The 11,881-nt window shown below is 34.7% G+C and overlaps 2 protein-coding genes across 3 annotated transcripts; one reads left to right on the forward strand and one right to left on the reverse strand.

Moving 5' to 3' along the window:
* Positions 1 to 882: 882 nt before the first annotated feature.
* Positions 883 to 3,329, forward strand: LOC125849029 (O-fucosyltransferase 23). Its single transcript, XM_049529014.1, has 2 exons — positions 883 to 1,365; positions 1,521 to 3,329. The coding sequence occupies exon 2, from the start codon at positions 1,649 to 1,651 to the stop codon at positions 2,957 to 2,959; it is 1,311 nt and encodes a 436-aa protein (XP_049384971.1). The 5' UTR covers positions 883 to 1,365; positions 1,521 to 1,648; the 3' UTR covers positions 2,960 to 3,329.
* A 1,853-nt stretch (positions 3,330 to 5,182) lies between these two features.
* LOC125847687 (E3 ubiquitin-protein ligase RSL1) lies at positions 5,183 to 11,351 on the reverse strand. Of its 2 annotated transcripts, XM_049527345.1 has the most exons (4): positions 11,156 to 11,351; positions 10,138 to 10,862; positions 8,675 to 9,435; positions 5,183 to 5,850 (listed from the first exon to the last, which is right to left on the reverse strand). In XM_049527345.1, the coding sequence occupies exons 2-4, from the start codon at positions 10,609 to 10,611 to the stop codon at positions 5,469 to 5,471; spliced, it is 1,617 nt and encodes a 538-aa protein (XP_049383302.1). In that variant the 5' UTR covers positions 10,612 to 10,862; positions 11,156 to 11,351; the 3' UTR covers positions 5,183 to 5,468. The 2 variants fall into 2 exon arrangements, with proteins under 2 accessions (XP_049383302.1, XP_049383301.1); XM_049527344.1 differs by lacking the exon at positions 11,156 to 11,351 and having other exon boundaries at positions 10,138 to 11,088.
* Between the last annotated feature and the right edge of the window lie 530 nt (positions 11,352 to 11,881).

Genomic DNA, 11,881 nt, shown 5'->3' on the forward strand with positions numbered 1-11,881 from the left:
TCATTTAAATTTAAATAATAAAATTCAAAATGTGTCATATAAATTAGAACAAAAGAAAACGATTTTGTGTTGTCCCGTCCCAATCTTTGTTCTTGAATCTTCCAACTTCTCTTTTAGTTTCTTCTTACTACTTATTATGCTCCTACCATATATATTTACCACTAATGCAATATTAAATTTTGATCTCATAAATATATATAGTTGGGTGCGAACATGTAAAAAATATTTAATTGCATCAAGACAGGATACATATATTATGTAAATATTTTATAGAGTATTAGATTAAATTACGTATATCAAATAGTAGAAATTTATCAAATTCAAGTAAAGGTCATTTGACAAGAGGAAGAAGGAACAATAACTTTGAAATAAAATAGAAGATTATTGATTAAAAATATTAGTTAGTTTAAAAATTAGTTGTTCAATATATATACTATAATAATTCGATAAAATACTAAATTATCTCATATATTTCTATGAAATATCTCAAAGAATAATTTTGTCAATCCAATTCCCATACCAAACAACCTCATATAGTCAACACCCTATATATTATTAGAGTAAATAAGTAAGTATTTGGGTTACTCTATGAATTAATTATTCCCTTAATTAGATTTGCTACTTGTAAAAAGAAGTAAGAAAAAGATTTGCTAATTTCGGAAATTATTTTGTGTTTGGCGTGTGAGTTGTCATGATGGTGATGCATTGTATTTGTTGGCAATTGGCTTTGCTTTCGCTATACGAATTTTTTTGAGTCCCCTTTTCTTGATTCCGTTCCATGCAAAGCTCATCTTCTGTTTATCCCCTCTCTCTCTCTCACACACACACAATTTTTTTATTATTCTTTTTCATCTTTTGGATTCATCCTTATTGTCTTTCAATCCCTTTTTAATATTTTTTTTCTCTGGTTGGCTTTACTTTACACTCCAAGAACAACTCAAAGGTGAGAACTTTTTTCTTTCTTTCCCTTTTGCCCCCTTTATTTTCCAACAATAAACCTTCTTCTTCTTCCTTACTCCACCCCCTTCAAACCCCACCTGGGTTTCTTGTTTTTTTGGGATTGCATGCATCATATTTTTTAAACTTTTCTTGATTTCTAGGCTATTGTTGTTCTATTTTTGGAAGTTTTCATTTGGGGTTTTAATGGATGTTTTGACTTTCATAGTTGGTTTTCTTTTGTAAAGCAAAAAAGATTGGATTTTTTACATGTTCAAGATCCATTTTCCTCTTTAATCGGTTATTCTGAACTTTTCCAGAGACTGAAATCTATCTATCTGGACAGAGAGGAAGTGATTCTTTCTGGACTTTCAGAAATTGAATTTGTATTTGGCTGACAGAGGGTTCTGTTTTCGGATTTAAAAGGAGGTTAGTTGTGAATATCTGTTTGTGGTTTCTTGCATTTCATTTTGTAATATATATATAGTTGTCTTGTGAGAGGGTTCTGTTTTCACATGCAGTTGGAAAATATTTTGATTTTCCTTTCCTTTTTTTCTTGTTTTTTGTTGTTGTTGTCTGCTCAGAAAAGAGGTTGATTGGGTTTGAAATCCCTGGCTGGGGTTGAGGATTGAACAATTATAGGTTTGTGTTGCTTGGTTCGTTGAATATTGTTGTGATGATTTGTATATGAACTTATTAGATTGAATCTCAAATGGACTTGTCAAATTGTAAGCAATTGAGATTCTTTGGAGTCCATTTGAATTTCTTGGCTGCAAAATGCTTGGTATTGGTTGCCATTGCTTTGTTCCTTGGAACTGTTTTGCTTCCAACATTCTCTGGACTTGGTGGGGTCATTCGACAGAACAACTTTGTCTTTGTCCATAACCGTTCATTTCCATCGAATCAACCCGTAAAACAGAAGTTTCTTGAAGTTCCTCAGATTGTGTGGGGATTGAACAATCAGAAGATTGCTTTTGCTAGAGCTTGTTTGACTGCACGTATGCTTAATCGAACACTGTTGATGCCTAAGTTGAGTGCTTCTCTGTTTTATAAAGAAGTTGAACTTTTGAAGCCTATTTCCTTCGATAAGATCTTCCAATTCGAAAGATTTAATTCCATTTGTAAAGGGTTTGTCCAATTGAGTCGTTATTCAGATGTGTCGAATCAAAGTGATGTTATCGAACTTCCGAAAGGCAGTGGAAGAAGGTGGACATTGGAAAAAGATTTGGAACAGTTGAATCAATTTAGTAAGCATCCATATGATGCACGTGAAATCATTCGGATAGTAGGGAAGAACCCCTTTTTGTGGCATGATCATTGGCCAACTAAAGACTATGCAAAGGTTTTTGAATGCTTAGCTTTAGTAGAGGAGATATCAACGGAAGCAGATAAAGTTGTCTCAAAAATTAGAGAAATAGGAATGGAGGTTAGAAGTAAGAATGCAATGTCAAGCTCTTCATCACAACCGGTTCCCTTTGTAGCTGTGCACATGAGAATAGAAAAGGATTGGATGATTCACTGTAAGAAGTTGGAGCAGAGATTAAATATTAGTGAAATTTGTAGTAGTAAGGAAGAGATCATTGCCAGAGTAGGAAACATCTCGGGTCTTAAAACTCCTGTTGTCGTTTATCTTGCTGTTGCCGATACTCTTCTGGAGGATAAAACTGTCTTGAATGGCTGGAAAGACGGCTTGCATCCTTTCGAGAAGAAAAAACTAGGTGTTTTTGACATTTACAAGAAGCAACCATATCTATTTCAATCTGCTATCGACTATGAAGTCTGTTTAAGATCCGATATCTTTGTAGGGAACAGTTTTTCAACATTTTCAAGCCTTGTTGTTCTTGACAGAACCCAAAAGATGATTAAAGTGGGTGAGACAAAGTTGTGTGGTTCGGATGTTAGATGGCCTTCTTATGCATACAATATAAGAGGAGCAGGGAATAGCCCTCATCCGTGGGTAACAAATATGTCCGACACTAGCTTGACAGCAATTAGCTATGGCTCTAATCACATTTCTTGCTGATAGCTCTCAAGGCTTGAATTACTTGTTGTTTGTCAGCCTTTGGATGCATTGATAAGGATGCAGATGATTAGGTTCGATTTTTCTTCGAAGTTTCATTGTCTCTGCAGAACCTATGCTGCGATCTTTCGAGTCTTTTTGGTTAAAGAGATAGGTTATACAAATTCTACAGCGGCTTTCTGGGGATCGTGAAGAGTAGGTATACTTTGCATTTGTGTAGTTATATATATATCTCAGATTTTGCATTCATTTTTTGTTGATATGTTACAATAAATTGTTAATAGAGCATACACTTATATGGAAGTTATGGTATACTCTTTGTTTCTCATACTGAACAAAAGAACATAAAATTTGGCATTTTTAGGCCTTAATGATTCATTGTTTGCTTGAGCCCTCCAGTAATTTGTGAAGAACAATGTTTGGTATTCTCAGTTTCAACTCTTTTCTATTGAACTATGACTCTGTTTTCTTCTTCTATGCTCTTTATTTAGGCATAAGAATTCTATATCTTGTATCATCTATATGTTACTTAGTGGATTTTGGTAACATCGCGACGAGGAATTTGACCTTATGTTCCATTTGAAAGAGGCTAGTTTACATTGTTGTGAAGTTCGATTCCTATACAAATGAACTTCTTTTTTTCGTCGATTGTTTTGTAGCATTTTTTGTACTCGAAATTTAGACGACTTAATTTTTAATGTGCATAGCATAGGAAATCTATGGTATCTCATTTTCTTACTAATTTTGTTATGCTTGACTTGAGCTGAGGTGTATCGGAAATAACCTCTCTATCTAAACAAGATAAGGGTAAGACTGTGTAAACACAACCCTCTTCACATCCCACTTGCGGGAGTACACTGGGTAAGAAAACAATAAAGCATCATGTGTATGATTTGATATGTACTTTTGGAGCATGGACTCAAATTTTAGAATGGGTGCATTATTGGGGCCTCAAATGATTGGTATGTTCATTGAAAAGGTTGTGCAATATTACCATTAACATAGCATAAAGTTGTTTTTTTATCCCGCTCTTGCTATTTATGGAGTACAATCCTAAATGTAAAAAGAAACTCAATATTTTATAAAAATGTTGTTAAATTGAAAAGAAAATAAAGATTTTGTCATTGTATTTTATTAGTTGTCCACGCATTCGGCGGCTGATTATTTGGTCCCTAGTTTCCACATTAATTGCCTACCGTTCAACTTATCTTTCCCTACTTGCAAATGATGCTTTTCATTTATTTATTTTTATATTTATATTTTTAAAAAAGTCAATTGGTTTATGAACTTTGAATTAAAAAGCTTCAGTACTCTCTACCACCCATGTGAGGACATCCTTTAATGTTTTATGTCTATCATAATTCTTGTTAATTGTGAGGTTAGCAATAATTATTGCTTGGTTGTTACTTATGACTTATGAGCTTGCTTTTATTTCTTCTTCAATCTTCACACCCTATTCAGTAGTCCATTTATGAGCAATAATTATTGTTGCTTGGTAGTTTCCTTTAATTCAAAATATAATTAAGCTTTAGCTAACTTTCCTCTTCTTCTCCCTTTTGTTTGTTTTCTATCATTTTTGCGCAATTTTCATGTTAGAAAAAAAAATGTAATATATTGCATTAGAACTTGACAATAATCGAATTTCATTTGACTTAACAGTATTATAATAAATGCAAATAAAGTTTTATTTCATGTCTAACAGCTATGTATAAACTGTATTTAAGTTAAAGATCTCTTCTTCAGAACTCCTATTACATTAATTTATAGACCATATATTTGGTAAAAAAATAAATTGCATACAAAAATCAATTTTACGATATATATGATAAGAGGTAATAAATAACTATCCAAATACTGAAGAAAAAGCAAAAAAGTAACACATGTGAACACTTTTTATATAAATGAACGTCAAACTTCTTAAAGGAGTAAGGCTGAAAAAAGATTTTGAGTGTATTTTGATGTCTCACTTTGATTTCTGTATATCAACTTTTCGATACCTTTAATAGGTTAACCATATAGGCCTTTTAGAGATTTTTCATCCACTCCCTCCTTCCCAATTTTTGATTTGACAGAGTGTTTAAAAAATTATGAAAATACTTTACAATGTTCCAAATAAGTAGAACCTGAGTAAAATGTTAATAGTGTCGTCAAATAAAAAAATATGTCATTCTTTCCAGGACTAAATAAAAAGGAGAGCGTAACATACAAATTGGGCAAGAGAGAATATAAGTTTAACATTAAAAATGTCTCCTTCGATTTATGCTGTTTTGCTCATCAGTTTTCTATGAAGAGGAAGCTTCTTGTAACTTCCAATGCATCATACAATTAGGATGAAAAGAAGAGAGGGAAAAAAGGCCCAACAGCTCTTTTAGCATGAAGCAAATGAAAAAGTACATTATGAAGGGAGCCTATTTGCTTAAACTATCATAGGAGTCTTGAGAGTGAGATACTCATTTATCTCCCATTTGAAAGTGTTTTACAAATGCTAAATGGCTTCAAATCTATCTATACTTCACTGGATATGTTCTTCATAGTAATTGTCACTGATCACAGACACGAATCGTTCAAGCCATGGAAGCTGATGGAGATCCTTCATGGCATCAACATAAGAATCTGTACAACGTGGTGGGGATTGATAAGCTTGGTGGTCTGTGAGACTGAATCCACCAGCGAGAAATCTCTGGATCAATGCCAGCTGAGATCTCTCTTCATCTGAATATGCATCCATCATAGTAGGCAGCGACTCAAATGAGTCCCATGACCATTGCTCAAACTGTTGTGTCGGTTGAGTTACCAAATCTTGAGTGTAATCCTCATCCCAGAATGCACATTGACATGTCTGTTGGCCGTCCCTGTATTCCGCACCACACGAATAACAGAATTGATGCCCACACCTGCCAGTTTTTAATACAAAGCAAACGCTGTCAATGCTTAAAATCATCATCCACCAACTTCGATTTCAGCAGCATATATACTGAACAAGTTCCAAAGACATAAAAGGTTAGCATATGCATTTGGGCACGTATCTTCAATTTTACATTCCTAAGACGTTCATCTGATGCTCAGATAGATTATCCAATCGGAATGCATTTTTCCTCTACGAGACTGCAATACAGCCTTACTAACGAATTCAAACACTCACAAATATGCAACCTAAAAGAAAGATCTGTAGAAGTCATAGACGGTTGATTTACTAAGAATAACTGCTTGATTGAACAGCTCTAGCTCCATTTAGAGCATCAGAGTATTTGATGTAAACTTTCCCAACTATCTAAAACAATGTGACTTCCCAATTTAGCGCTGTAGAAGACGTCATGAATAGTTCAAGAAAATCAATAATGAATAAATAGGACAAGCTATATCAGTTGTGATTCAACTGTTCTCTCCTTTGTATCCAGTCAAGCACAGACTGGTTTCAGAAGCTTTAATAAGCCAACTGTTAAAGCCCAACTTACTACAATGTAATTTTACTCACCAAGTTATTAGTTTTGGTCCTCAAACTACCACCCAACTCACCTTACTAAGTTCTTTAGGCAAGACATGAATCAGTTTTCTTTATTTATTTTCTGTAGATTCCTTTGTAGGTTCTTGTTTCTTTATTCCGCATGTACCCTGCTCTTACACTGTTATACACCTATTGCTCTTCTACCCCATTATTCTGATACAAGTAGCTATTCTTTTGTTTCAGTCAACTCCCTGCCCATAATTCATTTAATATTTAAATCACTAACTTTAAACCTTCACCATAATTGGCCTGCTTGGGTACTTATTTTTAAAAAAGCCAGCCTACCTGCAATGTAAGCAGTAGAAGAAGGAGAAAGAAGCAGTAGCAGTAGAGTACAAGGTAGTAAGAGGATTTGAAGAGTGTTCGAGAGCTCCAACCATTTGGGAAGGGACAAATACAGCAAGCCAGACTCATATAAAAACAAGATACGATACTTGGAACCCAGAAAAACACTTGATGGCTGGAAACTATTGATTCTGACATACAGAACTAATTTTCAATAGATTGGATCACCCTCAAGCTTGGATAGTAATGTAGCAATTATATTGCTAACTATTTTAGGACTTCAGTTTATCCACTGAAGTTTAAGGATACACTAAAAGCTTATCATTAATTGATGATCACACAAACATAGATGTAATCTGACACCCAAAATTACAAAAGATAATCTTGGCCTAAGATGACCTTCCCATCAAGTTGGTCAAAAGATTCTTGAGGGCTCCTTAATAACAGCAGACACTGACAACACTTGCAGCCAATCCATTGAAAATCTCTTCTTTCAATAGAGCAATCCTTGTTCATATGCTTAACAAATGCAAGTTCGTAAAAGAGTGTGTGTAGGTATGCTTAGAGATTGTCAAAACACTATAGTAAACACTGATATTGAAACACCTAAGGACACTTGTTGACTAGATGCTTCCTGCTTTTTCTGGTGCAGATAACCATCAGAAGCCTTCCAAAGCCCAAAAGTTTATCACCGGATAATAAGATTTGCATCAAGCTATCAGAGAGCGTTTATTAAATCATGAGTAAGCTATGATGCACATAGAGGGACATCTTGTACTTCAAACTCCAAGCTTCTCACCCAGTGTACTCAGGCAGTAGTCCCTGCCTTCAACTATTTCAGATCAGCTCCTAGCTGAGGAGAGTATCCCATTCCCCTCTCCCATTATCGGATAACTCCAAAATGACCAGTGAGCATCCTAGTCCTCATTTACATGATGTTTTATTTGCTATCTGGGAAACTCCAAATCTCAAAGAAAAGGGTGATCTGATCGCTTAACGGTAGTAGTCACGTTGAGTCAATTTGTCCGTCAAGCCTTTTGAGGGTAATAAAAAGTTATAGAGGGATGATAGACCTACTAACCGCTAATATCCTTCTGCATAAATATGTATGTATATATGTACATGTACACATACAGTATATATGTATGTACATTTTTTTTTTCCAACAAGTCAACTAAAGATTCAATATCATACTGTGCTATTGAAGAATAAGCTTTCATAGTTGACAATGTACGGGAAAATTAACACCAGTGAATAAGCAGATACATCCAACTCTGTTCTAGATTGGGTAGGTTTTCCATTCATGGGTTGTAAACCAGTACATTTATTAGCACTACCAGCAATACAAACCATCCTATTCCAGAATCTCCCAATAGTAAAACTTTGATTTTCAAAAGCTTTACAACTTGTAGGCTATTGGATGAGGTGCAGATAAAATGCAAGATTGTGTCTAACCAAGGTAAAATATATGTGTTAAAAGAATCTCCCTAAATGAAGTGTTAAAACAAACTTATTTTCTGTTAAGTGTTAAGGGAAAGAGCCAATCCTCCTCGATGGTTCTCATGCAAAACGGAAATGGAATATAAAGAGGAAAGATAGTTCTCTTTGTATCAGATATAGTTGATCATTCCTAGAGAACCACCACTTCATTTCCACTTACTTAGAAGAATCCTTGGTTTCCAGGTACCTGAGTTTAAAAGTGCTTTTGTCTAATAATGAGTATCTGGAACTTAGAGCTTATGTTCCAAAATCTCAACATCAGTTTTCAGGAAATATTAATCAGATAAGGATCTACAAGTATATGATATGAAAACATAAAGATGTAGCTAACAGATTCAGAATATCAATGTATAATTCTCACCGATTCAGAAGCCAATAAAGGATCCTGAATCTTGCATAAAAAAAGTTAAAGGAACCAAATATATTACCAGCATGTCATATGATAGCATCCATGTGCGAGCTCAATCATCCTCCTGCACTGTGAACAGCGCCTCCATCTCTTATTTTGTGCCAGGCGATGCAAAGTTATGTCACCAGCATCCCTCTCCTCCAAAGGGAGATTTTGGTAGTCTTCACAAGTCATTGAAGAATGCCATGGGACCCTACAATCCACACACATAAACCTCTGACAAACTGGACAGTCCACACAACTATTCTCTGACTGGCTTGACGAACTAGCCCGAGTTGACATACATTCATGAGGATCCAGAAGAACAGAACAATTTGGATACGGGCAGTAAAGTTTGTCCGAGTTGAGAACATTTGCTTCTTCAAGGACCCTCACTAAAGATCCATAGGAGTTAAGTGGGAGAAAAGATAGACATTCAGTGGCAGAGATTAAGTACTTGCATTTTAGCTGAGGGCACCTAATGGGTACTTGACCAGATTGGACTTTACCCTCAACATAAGTTTTCATACAGTGAGAACAGAACTTGTGGGTACATTTCAATGTCGTCACCATCACTAAAAGTCTATCCTCGCAGCATATTGGACAATTTTCAGTTGATTCATCTCCTTCAACATGGGAAGAGACAACCCCTATTGCTACCTTGGCTAAGTCCAAGGCCTTTGCCAAACCAGTACTGGGGACAAGTTTCAAAACAAAAGTTTCCAGATCATCAGCATGATCCAGGATCCTCTGCCGCAATGCCATGAGAAGCGGATTATCAAGGTTCTCTTCATGCATAATCTGATCAAATTATTCACCATCAAACAACAAAAATAAAACATTACCCATTAAAACAACGTAAAATAAACAAACACTACTACCGCAGAACAAATTTACAGCAAGTGAAATCGATGAAGCACTTATTACTGTCACATCCAAATAAGTAGTCAAGTTATCAATGTGATTTTACGAAAGAGGGGGGAAAAGTAATTAAATAATTCTGTTTTTCAGGTAGGAAAATACCCTATTGTTGTAGGAAAATCGAGTATCCAGATCAGACTCAACGTCTACTTGGTAAAGGGACACCATCTTGGTGTATTATTAATAAATCTTTTGGCTTATCAAATAAAAATAGATTAGAGTCGGCATCTAAATCTTTTTGGTAAAAGAACCAAGAAAGCCTGAAATTTACAGTCATTTTCAACCGACAAATTCAATTAAGACAGATAAGCGAAAGACCAAAAATTTAATAAGTAATTGAGGTTTATTTCCTTTTTCTTTTGGGCTTGGGAAGGGGATGATCAAAGATGTAAAAATGTCATGAATATGAAATTATATTCTTCAGCAGGTGGAGGGCAGCAAAGAGGGGAAGTTGTTCATCTACTGACACTTCATTTGCAAAAGTGAAAGCAATTGCATTAAGGCAAAGATTCAACCCACTGAAGATGGAATACACCAAGAACTTAAAAGGAGATACACATATTTTGCGAACAAACGTCTCACCTGCTCGTATAAAATCTCAGAGTCGGTAAGGGCATAAACCTTTCTAATCTTGTTCTTCACAGCTTCCAGCAATCCATCCATCAAAGCCAAATAATCTGCCACAAATTCCTCCACGTAAAAATCAAGCTTTTTCTGGATTTGAATAGGAGTAGCACTTTCTGCCCTCTCTATAACCACTCCAATTCCAGATACCCTGCAACTAGAGTCACCAGGACCAGCTATAGAAATGCCTTTAAAGAATAACTTCACAGAATGTTCATCAAGATCTACTTCACAACTCTCCCTTGCTGATTCCTTCTCGTCCTCGTCTTCTGTTACTTCATCCTCTTCTTCCTCCGAAGTTTCATCCGCACTATCTTCCAATTCCTCCTCATCTTCACAGCAGCTACAAAAATCTTCTTCATCTTCTTCTAATTTCACTTCATTTGCTATATTCACCAACAACCCATCACCGCAAACCATTTCTCCTTCCATTTTCAAAGATTCTCAGAAGTAAGTACCCACAAATAATTTGGGCAACCCTACTCCTCCCAAGACTCCAATTTTTTACAACATATATTCAAAATCCATAACAGAACTCAAAAAACTCCACAACTTTACAATCCAACTATTGAATTACAACCTAAGAAGAACCCATCAGTAATCTCCCAAAAAACCCTTAAAATCTCGGTTGAAACAAGACCAATCTCCTCAAAAGCTTTGATCTTTCCAACAGTTCAAAGCTCCTGTACCAAAATTCAAGAAATACCCATTATCCCTAGATCCACAAAACACAAAGAGTAAATGAGAAATACCCTGAAACTCAAAAGGGGTCAAAATAAACATAGAGCAATTCTTCCTTGTACAACTCTAACTCAGAAAAGTCAAACAAAGAAACCCCACTGAGCTACCAAATTTCTAGAGCTTTCATTATCACAAAAAACAAGTTCCATAAATAAATACTAGTACAACAATATAAAAAGCGAATGAAACTATGAATAAATCAAATCCCCTAAATAAAAAAGTGAAGCTTCCGTACCAGAGGTGTTGGTCTGGTCTGGTCTGGTGTATCAGCTTAAAAATATGAAAAGGAATTAATGTGAATCATGTTATCAAAAGAAACTGTTGCAAGTATAATTTAAGAAAAAAAACTGATCTGACAACATTACAGCAGCAGAGCTTTCAGTAAATTTTCTTTGTTTTTGTTCAGACGAAAGAGAAGCACCAGATGCTGTGGGGGTTCTTATATGTGGTTGAATTTTACACTCTTCTACAGTCTTCATCTTTTTTTTCCTTATAGTCTCTTTATTTTATTTATTTCGAGATTATAATTTAGAAATCGAATATTTATTAAATAAATAAGATATCAATTAACATTGAAGAATTTTAATAAATGAATTGATTGATTATTTAAGTTTTTACTTTGTTAGTAAGGATTCAATTCTCCAAATAATAATTCCTTTCTGATTTCTATTTTCATTAGTATTTTAAAGTAACAATAAAAATGATTAATGACATAGATGCATCTTTCCAGCATAAAGAACAAATATTAAGCTATTGAAAATACTAAAAAAAAAAATCTATTAAAAAACACTTCCACCAGGGCATGAAAGATGAACTTCAAAATCAACAATTTATCCAAAAGTAATTCCTATATTTAGAATTATCAAAGAACAAAAGAATCCATCAGATATTGATAGAACATATGACGTGGCAGAATTAGATACTCGTGTGCACAGATGTTTACATAGAGTGTCATGTAGGA

The sequence above is a fragment of the Solanum stenotomum genome, chromosome 12, assembly GCF_019186545.1.
Source record: "Solanum stenotomum isolate F172 chromosome 12, ASM1918654v1, whole genome shotgun sequence".
Lineage (NCBI taxonomy): Eukaryota > Viridiplantae > Streptophyta > Magnoliopsida > Solanales > Solanaceae > Solanum > Solanum stenotomum.